The 18,063-nt window shown below is 35.1% G+C and overlaps 1 protein-coding gene across 22 annotated transcripts in view; it reads left to right on the top strand.

Annotated features, from left to right (window-relative positions):
- DCDC1 (doublecortin domain containing 1) overlaps window positions 1-18,063 on the top strand; it is a 483,101-nt gene that overhangs the window by 12,489 nt on the left and 452,549 nt on the right. For 13 of the 22 annotated variants that reach the window (XM_077863419.1, XM_077863420.1, XM_077863422.1 and 10 more), the window contains one exon: window positions 9,206-9,375. The exons of 2 other annotated variants lie outside the window; for them this stretch is intronic. In XM_077863419.1, coding sequence (XP_077719545.1) covers window positions 9,206-9,375 — 170 coding nt within the window. The remainder of the gene's footprint in view (window positions 1-9,205; window positions 9,376-18,063) is intronic. 7 more of the 22 variants (XM_077863436.1, XM_077863432.1, XM_077863435.1 and 4 more) reach the window with 1 other exon arrangement.

Genomic DNA, 18,063 nt, shown 5'->3' with positions numbered 1-18,063 from the left:
TCAGCCAGTACCATACATGGCTTCTCCATCAAGGAGTTCGCACAAGAGAAGCCCCACAGCACTGCTTTGTCACCTCTTATTTGGCACTCTGCCTAGATGGCGATCTTTTAAAATTCTGAATTCTCACTCTAGGAGAATGTTATATGATAGTTGTTATTGGAACAAATTAGAAGTCCAAATGAATGTAATTGTACTTGAAGGATTTGTTTCCCAGTAATAGTTAAGCAGTCTTCCTGTTCTGTTTTGGTGGCTTACGTCAGTACTTTTCAAAAGATTTCAAACTTGACGTCATGACTTATCACGCTGCCCCTCTCCAGTCCTTTAAAATGTATAATAAATCCTCGTTGGCTATAAGTATAAAACTCACAACATTTTATCAATATACTTTTTGTGACTACTAGGCTATCTGTAAACAAGAAGATTGTGTTTTAATGAAAGAGGAGGAGAAAAGAAGCAACTCTTTGAATTCCAGTTTAGCACATTGGCATAAAAATTTTCAGATCATTTATTCAAGTAGTAGCTCATGGGTTTGTATTAAATTTCTTGGACTTCTTTCTGATCAACAAAGCTTTCAGCCTTCCATGGTCAAGTGCTACATTTAATGCATGTGAATAATAAACTTATGCAAAATAAAGGGGAATTTCATGCTTGGGAGGAAAAGAAGTTTATGCAATTTCATCCTTACCCAAAGACCTGACTATTAAAGTAATATAAAATGAAAGCAGTTTTTTCTCCTGCCTTCATTTTGGAAAATTGACATAAACATCCTTAAGATTTCCCATATAGCATTTTAAAACTTTTTTGAACCTGCTCTATTGCTACATGATAATTTTTTTATTTCTAATTTCTAAAGAATTAGATGTTTCTCTCTCTAAAAGGGAAGGTAAGGCAAGAGTTGAATAATCTTTTACCTATAAAATATGAATATTTATGAAAAAAGTGTATACATTTGAAAAGTGGAATGTATTTTTATGCTCCTATTTATTTGTTACTATGGCAACCACCACACTGCCTAGTATTTATGTTGTCTAAGATTCAGAGCACCTTTTCAAAAAAAAATAAATACGCCAGAACCATGTACTGTATTTATTTTGAAGCTTAGAAAAATATTTATTCTAATGCATATTTTTGAAGAAAAATAGCAATAAATAATGTAAACTTCAGCCTGGCACCTTTTCTGGTATATGTTTTTAAAATCAAAATAATTACATTTTTTACTTGTTATTAAAATAGAATAAACAATAGAAATAATTTTTAAAACTTGTGTGTCAATCTTAAAAGGTAATCTCTTGATTTTTCTTATTTTTATGACTTAATATTTTGATTCATAACAAATTTCTGAAAATCTAAAATAAGAACTTAGATATTTAACATTACCTACACAAATCAGAAAATATAAATGGCTTGCATTTCTGATTGCAGATGGTTCTTTGATATCTATGAATAAAAGATTCATATTTTGCATGTGAAATGAAAGGCATGATTATTATTTTTCTTAGTTTATTTAAATTATTTTTTGACATGTGTGATACATAAATATATTTTCTTAATGTTAAACATCAGAATGGAAGTTATGAAGCATAAAATCAGACATGTTTCATGTCACGTATTACCTGTTAAGAAAAACTGCAATACAACATTTAAGTACAACAGAATAGTGAGCATATTGTCTCTGATACTTGTAAACAGGATGGATCTGCAGTTTCACAGTTTATGTTGACAGTATCTTTGTGGGAAATGTAATTATCAAATGAATTATAACATGTCCTAGTATTAAGATTATTAATAGTAATTTTAATTGCCTTTTTCAAGATAATTGGGTATGTTCTCATAAGTATATGGGAAAGGGGCTTTTGGGCTAATTAGATATTTTGAACTCAGTTATCTTTAAAATATCTAGAAGTTTAACATATATATTCCATATTTTAGGAATTCTTTTAATAGAATGGTTTCTGAGTAAAATAAAGTCAATAAAAATCTCTGATTAGCCCTTAATGTTCCTCCTTGAGTATTAATATAATTAAAAATTTAAATAATGATAGTTTTAAAAATTAAATTTTCACTACCAGTTAGAAAATAACTATAAAATTGGTCAGGTTAAGAGATAATATTTTATTCTAGTAATGAATACTATTAGATAAGTGTCCGTATACTATTTTCTGGTAGCTTTAGAAATTGGTACTTTTTTTTTTTTAAGATTTTATTTATTTATTCACTCATGAGAGACACAGGGAGAGAGAGAGAGAGAGAGAGAGGCAGAGACATAGGCAGAGGGAGAAGCAGGCTCCATGCAGGGAGCCTGATGTGGGACTTGATCCTGAATCAAGGATCAGCCCTGGGCCTAAGGCAGGCACTAAACCACTGAGCCACCCAGCGAAATTTGTACATTTGTAAAAAAGAAATCCAAATTGGAAATATACATGAGCAGCCTTAAAATTGTTCATACACTTTGATCTGGGAATTTAACTTCTAAAACTTTTTTTAGTTTAGGAACTTTTCTGTGGTAAGGTCAAAGGTGCATATGAAAACCACAGCTTTGGATCCCTGGGTGGCGCAGCGGTTTGGCGCCTGCCTTTGGCCCAGGGCACGATCCTGGAGACCCGGGATCAAATCCCACATCCTCCCGGTGCATGGAGCCTGCTTCTCCCTCTGCCTGTTGTGTCTCTGCCTCTCTCTCTCTCTGTATGACTATCATAAATAAATTTAAAAAACGTTTAAAAAAAAAAAAAAGAAAACCACAGCTTTATTTACAACAGGAAGTATTTGGAGCAACTATCTATAAGATATTTTAAAAAATTAAAAATTATGTTCTCAACAAATATTTAATAACATAAAAATATTCTCATTCAGTGAACACAACTGTATATAAACTATATATTTAATATGGTCACACTTTTGTTTAAAGGAAAGGCAATATCTCAGGGCACCTAGATTAGTTGGTTAAGCATCCAAGTCTTGGTTTTGGATAGGGTCACGGTCTCATGGGTCATGAGTTTGAGCCCCATCTTGGTTTCCGCTGAAGATTCTCTCTCTGCCCTTCCCCCTGTTCATGCTCACTCATGCTCTCTCTCTCTCTCTCTCTCTCTGTGTGTGTCTCTCAAATAAATAAATCTTTATTTTTTAAGATTTTATTTATTCATTCATGAGAGACACAGAGAGAGAGAGAGAGAGGCAGAGACACAGGCAGAGGGAGAAGCAGGTTCCCGAAGCAGAGAGCCCGACGTGGGACTCGATCCCAGGTCCCAAGGATCAGGCCCTGGGCCAAAGGCGGCGCTAAACCGCTGAGCCCCCCAGCCTGCCCTAAATAAATAAATCTTTTTTAAAAATCATAGATTTTACATAGATGTAAAATCATAGATGAAAGCCTTAAAACAATTATAGTGGCTAACTCCAAGGATGAGAAATTATGAGACTTTTTTTTTATAATTTTCTTTCCACTCTTAATATGGGTATTTCTGTAATAATTCCGATTATTGGGCAGATTTTAAGATTTAAAATCTTAAAAAAAAGATTCCAATTATCATCTGATTGTTTTTAATAGGACAAGTTAGTAAAAAATGTGTTTATATTCAGTAATGAAAATTCAGCTAGTGGAGAAATACTGTTTTCTTGTCCAACATTAAATTTATTGTCTATTTTAGTCTGGGAATAGTTGGTATTTAATAACATTTGATGGATTGAATGGAATAATGACGGGATCAGGAATTATCAAAATGGTTTTAGGGAAAACACATTTGGAGGACCACAAAGAAGTCTTCTTTATGTTTAAGTAAACTTGATTTGTTTATCATAACAATGTGTGACTAGATGATAAATTGATAACAATATGCAAGAACTGTTCTGCTAACCATTGTTCTGGTAGCATAGAATAAGGCAAAGCTGATTGGTGGGTTTATCCTAGGACGTTTAGTTTGTATAGTAGTACGACAAAACATTCCAACAGGAAAAGTAACTTATTTGAGAGTCTGGGACTCCAATCTTTAATCCTCTCACTTTTTTTTTCCCAATTGAACAATGATTTTTTTTTCTTAAAGATTTTATTTATTTATTCATGGGAGACACACAGAGAGAGAGAGAGAGAGAGAGAGAGAGAGAGAGAGAGAGAGGCAGAGATACAGGCGGAGGGAGAGGCAGGCTCCATGCAGGGAGCCAGACATGGGACTCGATCCGGGTCTCCAGGATCATGCCCTGGGCCGAAAGCGGCACTAAAACCACTGAGCCACCCAGGCTGCCCTGAACAATTATATTTATAAAACAAATTTTGATAAAACAGCTATCCTCTGAAATACAACTATTAAATTATAAAATTAGAAAAACAGTCTGTTCTACATTAAGCTATACATTTCCATTGCTGAAAATTTTATTTTTTTATATTTTTTTTATTTATTTATTTATTTTATTTATTTATTTATTTTATTTATTTATTTATGATAGTCACACAGAGAGAGAGAGAGAGGCAGAGACATAGGCAGAGGGAGAAGCAGGCTCCATGCACCGGGAGCCCGACGTGGGATTCGATCCCGGGTCTCCAGGATCGCGCCCTGGGCCAAAGGCAGGCGCCAAACCGCTGCGCCACCCAGGGATCCCTGAAAATTTTATTTTAAAAATTATAATTAGCAATCTAGATGATTAATACATATTTTACATGTTTATACAACACCAAAAAGGTACATTTCATGCAGGGTAGCCTTCCACATGTCTCCTAATAAGGTCATTATCTTGACAATATTTAATATATCTGAGGGTACAACCACAAGGTATAATGGCTTCTACTGTGGAATCAAGAGACTATTTCAGCATTTGGGAGAAGTTAATAGCAGTTAAATCAGTGAGACCAAATCAGATGACCAGAAATAAGGTATTCTACTGCTGGAATGCTACAATAGTCTTCAGAGGACAGGTATGCATTCTGACTAGGTGAAATATGGCCAAGAGCTCTATATAAGGATTTCCAAATATGCATTGCTTGGGACTCATCTTTGGAGGTTAACTCTGACCCTTGTCCCATTAAATATGTACAAACTATCTGTTCTGGAAACTAGAGAAAAATGACTTGAAGCCTTTTTTTTTTTTCTTTTAAGATTTTATTATTTATTCATGAGACACAGAGAGAGAGAGAGAAAGGCAGAGACACAGGCAGAGGGAGAAGCAGGCTCCATGCAGGGAGCCCAATGTGGGACTTGATCCTCTGGGAATCCAGGATCAGGCCCTGAGCTAAAGGCAGATGCTCAACTGCTGAGCCACCCAGGCATCCCGGTTTCATTCATTTTTATGGCTGAGTAATATCCCATTACTTTTTTTTATCCATTCATCTATGGATGGACATTTGGGTTACTTCCATATCTTAGCTATTGTAAATATTGCTGTAATAAACATGGGACTCCAGTTTTTTCTTTTCGAATTATTGTTTTCTTTGGGTAAATACTCAGTAGTGGAATTACTAGATATATTACTTTTAAGATGATGGCATTTCCATACTTCTTGTCTTGTTTCTTTCTTCCACGTTCATGCTTTCCTTTGTTCCTTATATCTCTAGCTCACTAGAAGACACCATATAATGTTTGAATATTCAATTCTGCTATACAAGATAAGGAAACAAATGGGATGATGATACTCGTAAGAAATGGTGAACACATAGGGTACCTGGGTAGCTCAGGCCGTTGAGCATCTGACTCTTGGTTTTGTCTCAGGTCATGATCTCAGGGTTGTGAGATAGAGCCCTGTATCAGACCCCACACTCAGTGTGGAGTCTGCTTGAAATTCTTTCCCTCTCCCTGGGCCCCTCCCTCTGCTCATGCTCTCTCTCACTATCTCTCTCTATCTCTCAAATAAATAAAATCTGAAAAAAAATTTTATTGTGAACATTTTCAAACACACAGTAAAAAATAGTAAAACAAACCCTCATGTTAACCCAAGTTAACCATAAATTTTCTACTATTTTTATTTATACCCCCTTCTACTTTTAAGAGTGTTTTAAAGCAAATCTCAATCATATTTACTTAAAAATACTTTGGTTTGTATTTCTAAAAGATAATATTTATTTTTTTAAAATCACACGCATAAAATGGTTATTTTATTCGCCATTTTTAAAAGACTTTATTTATTTATTTGTTTATTTATTTATTTATTGGGCAAGAGAGCACAAGCAGGGGAAGAGTAGAGGGAGAAGGAGAAAGAGAATCCTAAGCCAACTCAGCACTGAGCACAGTTCCCGACACCGGCTCAGTCCCACGACCCTGAGATTATGACCCCAGCTGAAATCAAGAGTTGGACACCTAACACACCTCACTTGCCTTTGATAGATTCCTTGTTTTCAGACATAATCAGATGTCACACAATCATGGTACATTTCTGGACCCAGCGTTGAATACTTACAGGGATTTAAAAACACTAAAACATTAAAAACATTAGCTGTCTCTTCTTCAATAGCTGGAAATTTTACATATGTTCTTTTCTCCTTAAACTTTTATTTCCACTACATTTCTTCTACAAAATTTTATCTTTTATGCTTGAAAGTCTTTTTTAGACTTTCTTTAGGAAAGCATATATGTGAAAGGCAAGATCTGGACATTGATCTGCTTATAACTATCCACACCTGCATGCCCCATGTACTGTTTTGGTTTTGGTAGTTAGTATCCCAACTTGAAGACTATCATGTCTTTTTTCTTCTGTACCTGATACATTGTACCTACTATGTGCCAGCACATCAACTTTATAAAGTGGCTACTATTCTTAACCCTTTCTTATAGATGAAGAAACTGATGCAGAAAGATGTTGTGTGACTTATCCAAGATGTCACAGCTAGTAATTGGGCAGTGGGGATGCTAAACCCAGACACTCTGGCTCCAGAGTCCAGGCCTAGAACCATGTGTACTTGAATGCCTTTAAAAAAAAAAAAAAAAAAAAAAAGTGGAAGAACAGATCTAGAGGTGGGCATGAGTGAGAGCTTATCTTCATGTCAAATGATTAAGAGATGGAAAGTAAAAAAGAGGTTTTTCATTGTGTAAGTAAATAAACTATGCATGTGTTACTAAAACATAAGCAGTGCCTTTACCTGTACTGTGCTAAAATATTGTAATAGTGTGAGTCAAATGAAAATTAACACATTTTTATTTCTTTAATTTCTAATTAACAATTACTTTTCTTTTAATTAGCGATGTGCATGAATGTTATCTGCAAACCTATCGTATTCCACATAGTCTACTTAACCTGTTAATATGTTCCACTTTTAGTGAGGATAACACTGATTTTATAGTAATGCTACAGCAGAAATATTGCATTTAATAATGGTAATGATTTCGCACTTATATAATTTATTCTACCAAAAGGCATCCTAAAACTATTTTTACATGGAAAATAAAACTATACCTATCACTAAAATGATTATCTCTTTTGGTGAAGATTAGGATTGTAATTATGCATACATAAAAAGTAAAACTATTACTATATTTCAAGGGATATTTTTTAATAGTTTGGTGCAGATTTTCTTAGGTTTTAATAATTATAATAAACACACCAGGGCAGTCAAAGGTGATTTACTGTCTAATCACATAATTTTGCCTCGCTATTAACAGCTGGAGTTTTTCAGCTGTTTATAAAAGCATTCCTCAATTAGGAAGACTCAACCTATGGACGAATTGAACAAGCAGTGGTTGTTATGGAAGCCTGAGAGGAGAACCTTGTCCCTCCTGCTGTGAGATGCTTAAAGGGGTAGGGAGAGTATGAAGGCCAGTAGCCCTTTAGTCTTCGGTTGGAACACCAGAGGAGTGCTGGGCAGAGAATAGCACCTTTTCTTATTAAACTATGGAGAAAGAGATACCTTTTCTTATTCTGATATAAATTTGGATTCATCTAACATTACATGAATGTCTATTATGTGCCAAGTACTGTGCCTGATGCTTTCACGTTCACCACTTTATTTACTTAATCCTCATAACCATGTGGATAACCTGTTTTGCAAATGAAAGTACGGAAGCTCAGAAAGGGTATAGTACTCAAGGTCACATGGCTAGAAAGTGGAAAAAGAAGAAATGATCTTATATATTATACGTGTGTATTTTTCCATAATACTTGTGAGTATAAATTATATTATAGTTCTTTCGATCTTCTGTATGCTTAATTAACAATAAGTCTAGCAACTTGCTAACTAGCTAACTTGCTTTTCTGGAAAGCAATTTAGTTCAAGGAATATCAAGAGTTTCAGGATTCAATTCAACTACACACAACAAAGACCCTCTTTTAAGTACTTGGCAAGATTTTATCACCTCAATGAGAAAACCTATTTAAAATTGCATTCCAGGGGCAGCCCCGGTGGCTCAGCGGTTTAGCGCAGCCTTCAGCCCAGGGCCTGATCCTGGAGATCCCGGATCAAGTCCCACATCAGGCTCCCTGCATGGAGCCTGCTTCTCCCTCTGCCTGTGTTTCTGCCTCTCTCTCTCTCTCTCTCTATCTCTCTCTCTCTCTGTCTCTCATGAATAAATAAATAAAATCCTTTTTTAAAAATTAAAAAAAATAAATAAAATTGCATTCCCTGGGACGCCTGGGTGGCTCAGCTGGTTGAGCGGTTGAGCAGCTGCCTTCGGCTCAGGACATGATCCTGGAATTCCAGGATCAAGTCCCGCATCAGGCTCCCTACCTGCAGGAGGTTAAGTAGAATATGCAGAGGCAGGAGCCTGCTTCTCCCTCTGCCTAGGTCTCTGCCTTCTCTGTGTGTCTCTCATGAATAAATAAATAAAATAAAATTGCATTCCCTGGGCACCTGGGTGGCTCAGTCAGCTAAACATCAGACTCTTGGTTTCAGCTCAAGTCATGATCTCAGGGTTGTAGGATCGAGCCCCACATCTGCTGGTCCCTCTCCCTCTTTCTCTCTTTCTCTCTCTCTCTCTCTCTCTCAAACAAATATCTTTTTAAAAAGTTATCTCTACACCTAACATGGGGCTCAAACTCACAACCCAGAGATCAAAAGTGGCATGCTCTACTGAATGAGCCACACAGGTGCCCCAGTATTATACCATTCAAAGACTTAGATTCCTACTTTTGTTTTCCTTTAAGCTTTCATCTGTTTTTTTCATCACGAGACCTATTTAGCAACTGCTGCATAGCCTCAAACATGATGAGAAATAAATTGTGATTAAGATCCAGGATCAATTTATAACCCTGGATGGTTTTACCTTTTAAGTTAAATAATATTCTTCCTCATTTTTAGCTGAAAATGGCAAAAAGAGAAAAAGATGACCATGAAGCATTTCTTTCTCAGTCTTCTTTATCACCCTTGACTAGAGCCATGGAGGTATCACAGCAGAGCAATGCTGAAGGCACCTTCAATGGAGATACCATTCACCTAATTTACAAATATATTTCCAAAGATCTACCAAGGTAAGAATGTTATTTCAGCAGCTTAATCTGAATTCTGAAGGAGATAAAGTGATTGTAGAATGCTGTCTATATAAATGCTCAATATTTTGTGGAGATGATGTCAATAATAACTTGGGAATGTGATGGGCTATAAAGATAGTTGCCTGGATTAGAACCCTTCAATTTCTTTTATTTTATGGGAAGGTAAAAGGTAGATGATGCTATAAACATAAATTATCCCTGAGTTTGACTCGGACAGTAGCAAAATGATAAAAATGGTATGGCAGGGAAGATAATATTTGCTCTATGCCAAGTCACCCTGCTAAACACTTAACCTGCACTGTATCCATTTAGTTTTAGTTTTAGAGAGAAAGCACACCAGGAGGGAGTGGGAGAGATAGGGGAGGGTCAGAGGGAGAGACTCCCAAGCAGGCTCCACACCCAGCACAGGGCCCAATGAAGGTCTCAATCTCACAACCCTGAGATCATGACCTGAGCCGAAACCAGGAATCAGGTGCTTGACCCACTGTGCTACCTGGGCGCCCTATCAGGTTTTGATAAGCTTTTGGCTAGCTAAATGTGATGTTAGAGTCTTTTTTTTTTTTAAGATTTTATTTATTTATTCATGAGAGACACAGAGAGAGAGAGGCAGAGACACAGACAGAGGGAGAAGCAGGCTCCATGCAGGGAGCCTGACGTGGGACTCAATTCCGGGTCTCCAGGAGCATGCCCTGGACTGAAGGCAGAACCATTCTGCTGAGCCACCAGGGCTGCCCTGATGTCGGAGTCTTTATGTTACATGGAAAACTTATACTATAAGAGCACTGAAGAAAATATTCATAAATTAAGCATTATGTTAATCTCCTATAAAAATGCCAGGTTACATTTATATCTTAAAACTTTTGTGTGTGTGTTGGTAAATTTAAGTAAAAGTGAAATCTATACTTTTAGCTAATTTTTGTTTTGCTTTATTTCTCTGACTTCTGTGCATATTAGCAGTGCTTGAGGTTATTTACACAGTGTACTAGCTATATGCCTAGATAATCTCTTAGAACATTATTACCCAATATAACAATGGGTAATATAACAATATAACATATTACCCATCTATAACAATATAGCACAGAGAGAGCGACAGACAGAGACAGAGACACAGGCAGAGGGAGAAGCAGGCTCCATTCCATGCAGGGAAGCTGACGTGGGACTCAATCCCGGGTCCCTGGGATCAGAACCCTGGGCTGAAGGCGATGCTAAACCGCTGAGCCACCCGGGCTGCCCTCTTTTGTGTATTTTTAGATTCTTTATTTTTTCTGTTGGAGTTAACTGTAATTTCATTTATACAGTTTCTTTCCTTTTTCTCATTTTCTTTTTCTGATTCTAAGTCTTTTTTAACTCTGGGTTTGTCCTTTTTTTAATGTCAATCTTTCTTTTCATGGAATCACCTTCCTACTGCCATTTTTTTAATAGTTTGTTTCAATGTGTTATTCATATTTCTTTGTCTGAATCCTAACTTCATTTCTGTCACTATTACCTATTACCATCAACTTTGATTATGATGTACCTAGAAAACAAAGTAAACCTTTTCTTGGTAATCGAATGGAAAGTCAAAGACAATGCCCAGAGATCTTTTACTTTCATGAAAAAGAAAATGATGAGTTTCAACCTGAAAGACGTCAAGTTCATAAAGGCTAATGGTAATCTAAGATCCGTTGGCATTAATATGATTATCAGAGAGAGGCAATTTTCTCTATGAGTAAAGACATTTTCCCCCTGATTGAGGTTAAAACTTTTCTTGTCTCATTCTTGTTTTCCTTGCCACCTTTCTTCTACCATCTTTGTGATCTTTTTATGAGAAATAATTATTAAAATATAGTCAATTTGTTGTTCCTTTACTTATACAACAAGAGATTATGTTTCTCTTCACTACACACACTATACATTTTACAAAATATGCCTACATGTATTAAATCCATTCATTGCAGCCATACGGTGACTGGTCACTTTATTCTCATGTTATTATCTGATGCTATTAATTTATTCTATATTGTATTCACATTATCCACTCTTCTCTCTTGTGTTCTTTCAATGTTTTTCCTTTGTCACTCTGCTATATTTGTTTCTAACAGAGTGAAAGCTGCTGTGCCAGGATCCTTCCTCGCACAGGAAACTAATAGTTCCTATTAGATTAGAAAACTAATCATCAACAGTGTAAATGAGTTCAACATGTTATGCCAAAGACGGTCTGATCCTCCCATTTTATGACTTACCCCTAGGAGGTCAGATCAATATCTAGTTGGAAATATCTAGCCTAATTCCTATAGCTACTTCCAGGGGAGCAGCATAGTAGGAAATTTTGCCTACCTAGCTGTAGTCTGAGGTAGTACCAGGTGACCCAGAACAGTGTCCCAGACTTTGAGACACAGATGGTAGAATTATTTGTTGATAACAGGTATCTATGGATAGTTCTGTCATATTTATAGAAGGTATTTCCAGGCACCCCAGGTGGCTCAGCGGTTTAGCGCCACCTTCAGCTCAGGGCATGACCCTGGAGACATGGGATCGAGTCCCACGCAGGCTCCCTGCACAGAGCCTGCTTCTCCCTCTGCCTATGTCTCTGCCTCTCTCTGTGTGTCTCTCATGAATATATAAAATAAAATATTTAAAAAAATAACAAAGTTGCATTTTAAAATTAAGAGAATGAAAAAAATTAAATAAAATTAAGAGAATGTTTTAAAAAATATCTTTTCTACCCCACATATAAAATATTTTAATGATTTTTAGCTGATGATCATCTAAGGATGTAATTTCATGATTTGTGTAACAGAAAGTTATAGGATTTTTAAATCTTATTTGCAGCTGAGTGTGTTGCCAACATTTTTAGTTCCCTGCAGGAGAAATTATTTTTGGTACATTAAATGAGAACTTAAATCAGCTTTAAAAGTTAATTACCAATAATTTTTTGTTATATATTATATGGGTTGCTTTTTCAGACAAATCTTGCTTTCAAGGAGACTAACAGCACCTAAACTATTCATTCAGTTTTTTAATGTCATTTTAGTTATATTGGATATGTTTTTTTTTTTACTTTTTTTTTTTTTTAAAGTAATCTCTGTGCCTAACATGGGGCTTGAGCTCACAACCCTGTGATCAAGAGTTGCATGTTCTACTAACTGAGCCAGCCAGGAGACCTAGATCTTGGATATTTTAAATTGGAATGAATCTCAGATTCTTTTTTAAATAGAAAAATTTGATCACATTGCCTTTTCCAGGGGCAGTTTAAGTTTAGGAATTTTGTCATTCTAAAGAAGAGCTGTCTGTTCCCAGCATGGAGTGGGCAGCAGAAGGAAGTGAGGAAAGCCAGCCGCAGTGAAGGAAGCAAGGTAGCACCTTCAGTGCTCTACCTTCATTCTGAACAATTTACACTTTGCATAGCTCATAACTTTTTCCAATTTTTTTCAAAAACAAAATCTCTACAGATCTAAAGATTAATATATTATTTCCTTTTAAAATGTTAAAAGACTATATTATTTCCTTTTGAAGACATAGAATTTCCTCTGGAAACATTGTATATGGTATCTATAACCTCCTCTGGTTTTAGATTTAAGATGTACCTTGTTTTTACTTTTGCATAAGCAGAATTATTTTTTTCTTCCTTTGGATGGGATGGTCCTATACTCAGGTGAATCCATTACACAAAGAAATTGCTCTTCTTGTTTAGAATTTCCTTCTGTACAAGTAAACAAGTTTAATTTAACAGATGTTGAATATCTCCTATAGGGTATATATGTAGTTTGAACATAATACATTATTTATTATTCAATCATCAAATTGCAAGTAAAAATCTGACACAGTATGTGTTGTAAAATAACTGGAAATTGCTCTGCAATTGGGATACCCTTACCTAAATTTCTAGGCCAAACTAGAAATATATTTTCTTCTAGTGTTGTAAATAAAATTTGAGAGGAATTGTTCACTTTTATTATTTACTTTTTATGATGTTTAAATCACATTTTATCTAGTAATTGTAGAAAGTTATTTATATCTTTAGGTTATTCATTTCATCAAGTTGGAAAAAGGTTATGATGAAGTTTAATGAAATTTTTGTGCTTTATATACTTCAGAGATTTTATACAAGGTTAAATTCACCAAACATATGTGCAGTTATTTCTTTTATCAGTTGCATTTCAGTATTTTAAGCTGATGACTTATTATTGAATGTACTTGGGGTCATTTTCCCTTATGTTTACATTTTCTTATTTGTATTTATTCCAATTAGAGAACTTAATTACCATTAAAATGGTAATAGAATAAAGATAAGCTTTACAAATGACAATGTTAAAAAAAAACATAACTCTTCAGGAAGGTTTAAATGCCATAAGAATATAAAAGCAAGAAATATATGCTTGTCAAATATATAGTATAAATAAATAATTTAGATGAAAATGGTTGACTACATTTAACAAAGAGACTACCAAATAATAAGGGGCTAAAGAGTGGTTGTTAGATTTGATGTACTTCATTGTATATTGTAAGTAATTGCTATCCATAAAAAAATCTATGGCTTCTGTATAAGAAAAAGAGACATTTTGACAGCCAACACTGGTATGAAGCGACAGCAAGTACAAATCCTTAGCAACTGTCATTATCCTGCTGTTGAATTCATATCTAAACTGTGTGATGACTTAGACCTGCATGTTTGTTATTGAGCCATGATCTGTCAAAGTAGCCACACTTCCTACTTATGAATAGAATTATTAGCCACATGCAGATTTCTGCCATAGAAATCTAAATTCACCAAGGATGCTTTGTGTTTCGAAGAGCAGGGAAATAAAAAAAAAACTGTGTCATTATTATGCTTATGCTGAAGTTTCTAGTGAAATGTTCCTGATTAAGTAAAAGTAAAATGTTTAGAAAATACCATAATAGCTTATACTTTAGCTCATTATAAAATTATTAAAGGTTTTGAATAAAACTAAAAGTAAAGCAATTATGATTAGAGAACTGATTATGTGGTGAGCTACTATGAGCACAAAGTAATAGAAAACTCAACTGAAAATGACTTTAAAAACGAAGAAGTCATTATCTTACATAACAAGAACCTCAGATGCAGGGCAATTCTAGGGTTAAATTCAGTGTTTCAGCAGTGTTTTCAGGGAACCTGGTCCTTTGTATCTTTCTCTCCGCCATCTTCAGAATATTGGCTAGATCCTTGGATATGACTCCTATTCACAAGGTGGCTCATTGCATGTTCACTCAACAATGTCTGACTAAAGAAAATGGATATTTGATCACTTATATTTCTCTTTTTTTTAAAGGTTTTTTAAAATTTATTTATTCATGAGAGACACAGAGAGAGAGGCAGAAATACAGGCAGAGGGAGAAGCAGGCTCCATGCGGGGAGCCCGACGTGGGACTCGATCCCGGGTCTCCAGAATCAGGCCCTGGACTGAAGGCGGCGCTAACCACTGAGCAACCAGGGCTGCCCCTTATATCTCTCTTTTTAAAAAGATTTTTAAAAGTAATCTCTACACCCAAATTGGGGCTTGAACTCACAACCTCAGTATCAAGTATTGCATACTCTATTGACTGAGCCAGTCAGGTACCCCTGTGTTTCTTTTTACTGGGGCAAAAATCCTTTCCCCAGATGACTTTGCTTCATGTCTCATTGGCCAAAATTGGATCACAAGCTGATTACTTAATGCAAGGGACAAGGGAAATATAACTACCATCATTGGTGTTAGACACTGAGGATTTACCCACTGAAGCTGATAAGGGGATATCTTCCATGAGCATATAAAGAGGATGAATCCTCAAACAGAACTGTGGCTTTTCATTTAAGGAAAACTCAGTGGAATATTTGTTGACTAAATAATATTACCTGACATAACTCTTGGCTTTGACTTTATTATATTTTACTTCTAAAATTGTGTTTGTCAGTGGCATTTTTGTGACACATTTTGGCATGATGTCGTAATTATCAAAGAATAATTCCTGCATATCAATTACTGGTTGAGTTCTAGTAGACGTGTAAAAGATACAAAACAAAGATCTTACTCTTGCAGAGTGGGATATGAAATCACATAACAAATCACAAAGCAAATATATCAATATGCAAATTATTACATCAGTTCATACAGAATGTGGGGGGATGATTTAGAATAAGGAATGATTAAGATTTAGTAGCTTTAACTCCTCTCACGTGTTTTGTCTGTTTGAGCAGCTTTATTGAAGCTTCCTTTATTCTGCTAACCTTTGAATTTTCCCTTCCTACTAACTAGGACTTTCCTTCACAGTACTAATCATAGTTAGTAATTATAAATTTATATGAATGACTATTTGTATAACATTTTTCTCTCCTACTAGACAATTATTGTTATTATGGAAGGAGTTCTAGAAAATGTAAGCACTGAGTTTAGATTAATATTCATTAAATACCACCTTATTGTAAGATGTGCAGTAATGGTATAGAACACCTGTGTGAAAACCACTGGCAAAAGACATATAGATAAGAACTAATGAAGGCAATGTGGTATAAGTATAACTGAAGGATATATTATAGAGGAGCAGTGAGCAGCACCAACTGGTAAAAGTCCTTGAATAGAAGATTGACAAGTATGACTTTATTGGTTTTCCTCAAATTGCTATTAAAAAACCACCAAGATCCACTAATGCTATTAAAGCAGAGAAATGGGAAGAAAAAAATGCTCTCATCAAAACTGGGGTTATACATCTAAATCTTTTTTTTTTTATTTTTTATTTTTATTTTTTATTTTTTTTTTTTATACATCTAAATCTTATCATGGTGTATCATTTTCTGTCCTCCTCTCTGAGCATATTTTCTTATACTTTTGGACCTGAGATCTTTACTTAGTTGTTACTTGTGAAGTAAAACTTATAAACCGGTTTTAATGAAAATTACAGAGAGTAAAATATAATTAAATAGTTGCCTAGAATATCAAGGGGGCTATAAGTTCTATAATGTATAAGATCTATCCTTGACAGTCTTTTTGATTATGATAAAAAGCTGATATGCAGATGAGATATAGTAGTTTTGAGAAAAGGATAAAAGCTTAATCTACTAATGTACCTTTGAGCTTTGTAGTTCCGTTTAATGACCATATCCATTATATTGTGTAAAGAAATTATTTAATAGATTCATTTACCAGGGGTTAAGTATCTGCCTTCAACTCAGGTCATGGTCTCCAGGTTCTGGGATCCAGCTTCTTGTTGGTCTCCTTGCTGAGTGGGAAGTCTGCTTCTCTCTCTCCCTCTGCCCCTCCCTGCACCCTTCTTCCCTCCGCCTTCCCCTCCACCCACCCGCCTTGTGCTCTTTCTCTCCTTATAAACAACTAAGTAAATAAAATCTTTTTTTAAAAAAAGATTCATTTACCTAAAGTGTTATTGTTTTTAATTAATTGATAGTTTTTTATCCATACTGCTTCATGGTTAAATTTTGACATTTTATTTTATCTTTACCTAATCACACATAAAATCCTAAAAATATACATAGTTTAATATATATATAGACACATCTCATTTTTGTTCCTTTTATGACCTAATTTCTAAAGAATTATTCAATTGCTAAAAGACATAGTCTTTTCCAATACCTGAAAATAAACTAATTCAGAAGTAATGTTGCTGATGTTTTATAAAGGAAACATACCAGAACATTTACAACCAAGTGACTATCTTCTCCTTTCCTTTTTTTATTTTTTTTATTATTATTACTTTTAAAGATTTTATTTATTTATTCATGAGAGACAGAGAGAGAGAGAGAAAGGCAGAGACACAGGCAGAGGGTGAAGCAGGCTCCATGCCCAGAGCCCAATGTGGGACTTGATCCCAGGTCTCTAGGATCACACCCCAGGCTGAAGGTGGCACTAAACCGCTAAGCCACAGGGCTGCCCTCCTTTCTTTTTGTAAATAACTCTCTTTAGGAAGTAATTTATTCTAATAAAACTGCCATTTCTCAAAGCATTTTTTTAGTTCTTCTTTGGGTTTGTCATTAAAATCTGCAGCACATTCTTTATCCTCAGTACTGCATGATGATAAAACTCAACCTTAAGTACTTGTATTTAAGCCTAATAAAAAAGAAAATGGAACAATAAAAATATATTATTTAATCTGAGAGAGAACAAGAAAGGCATGAAAAGGAACATAGAATACATAGGAAAAATAAAAACAAATTGTAAGATTATAGGCTAACTTCTCAATTAAAAGACAAAGACTGTCTTGGTGACAGAGGTAACTATGTGAATATAGAGTACAGTTCTCAGTGGGCAAAAACTTCAGGGGGAAGATAACTATGTGAAGATATATATATTTGGAGGTGGAAGGAAGTTCACTTTAATAAATCTAAACGTCATAGGATTTCTAAGAAATTTTTCCATAGGAGGCAAAAGGATCTTTCAAAGAAAAAAGGTGAGAATAAGAGAAAGACAAATAAGGAGACTACAATATGGTGATTGAAATACAATCTACATATTAGAGTTGTATTTGCTAAAGAGCACTGATGCTCCGCTGCTGCTAGTATAAAACTAGTATAGAACTACCTCCTTTGCCTTCCTCTCCAATCAATACAGTGTCTCTGCTTATCTTGGTATAGGGACAGGCCATGCAAGTCCCCTGCCAAGTATGTTTTCCCTTTTTAGTATGCATCTGAGAGTCCATTCTACTCGAAGCCATGTACATCTTATTATCCTGCTCTCC

The sequence above is a fragment of the Canis aureus genome, chromosome 21 (assembly GCF_053574225.1).
Source record: "Canis aureus isolate CA01 chromosome 21, VMU_Caureus_v.1.0, whole genome shotgun sequence".
NCBI classification, from domain to species: domain Eukaryota; kingdom Metazoa; phylum Chordata; class Mammalia; order Carnivora; family Canidae; genus Canis; species Canis aureus.
The sequence above is the reverse complement of the archived record's forward strand: the minus strand, read 5'-3'. Positions and strand labels throughout refer to the sequence as shown.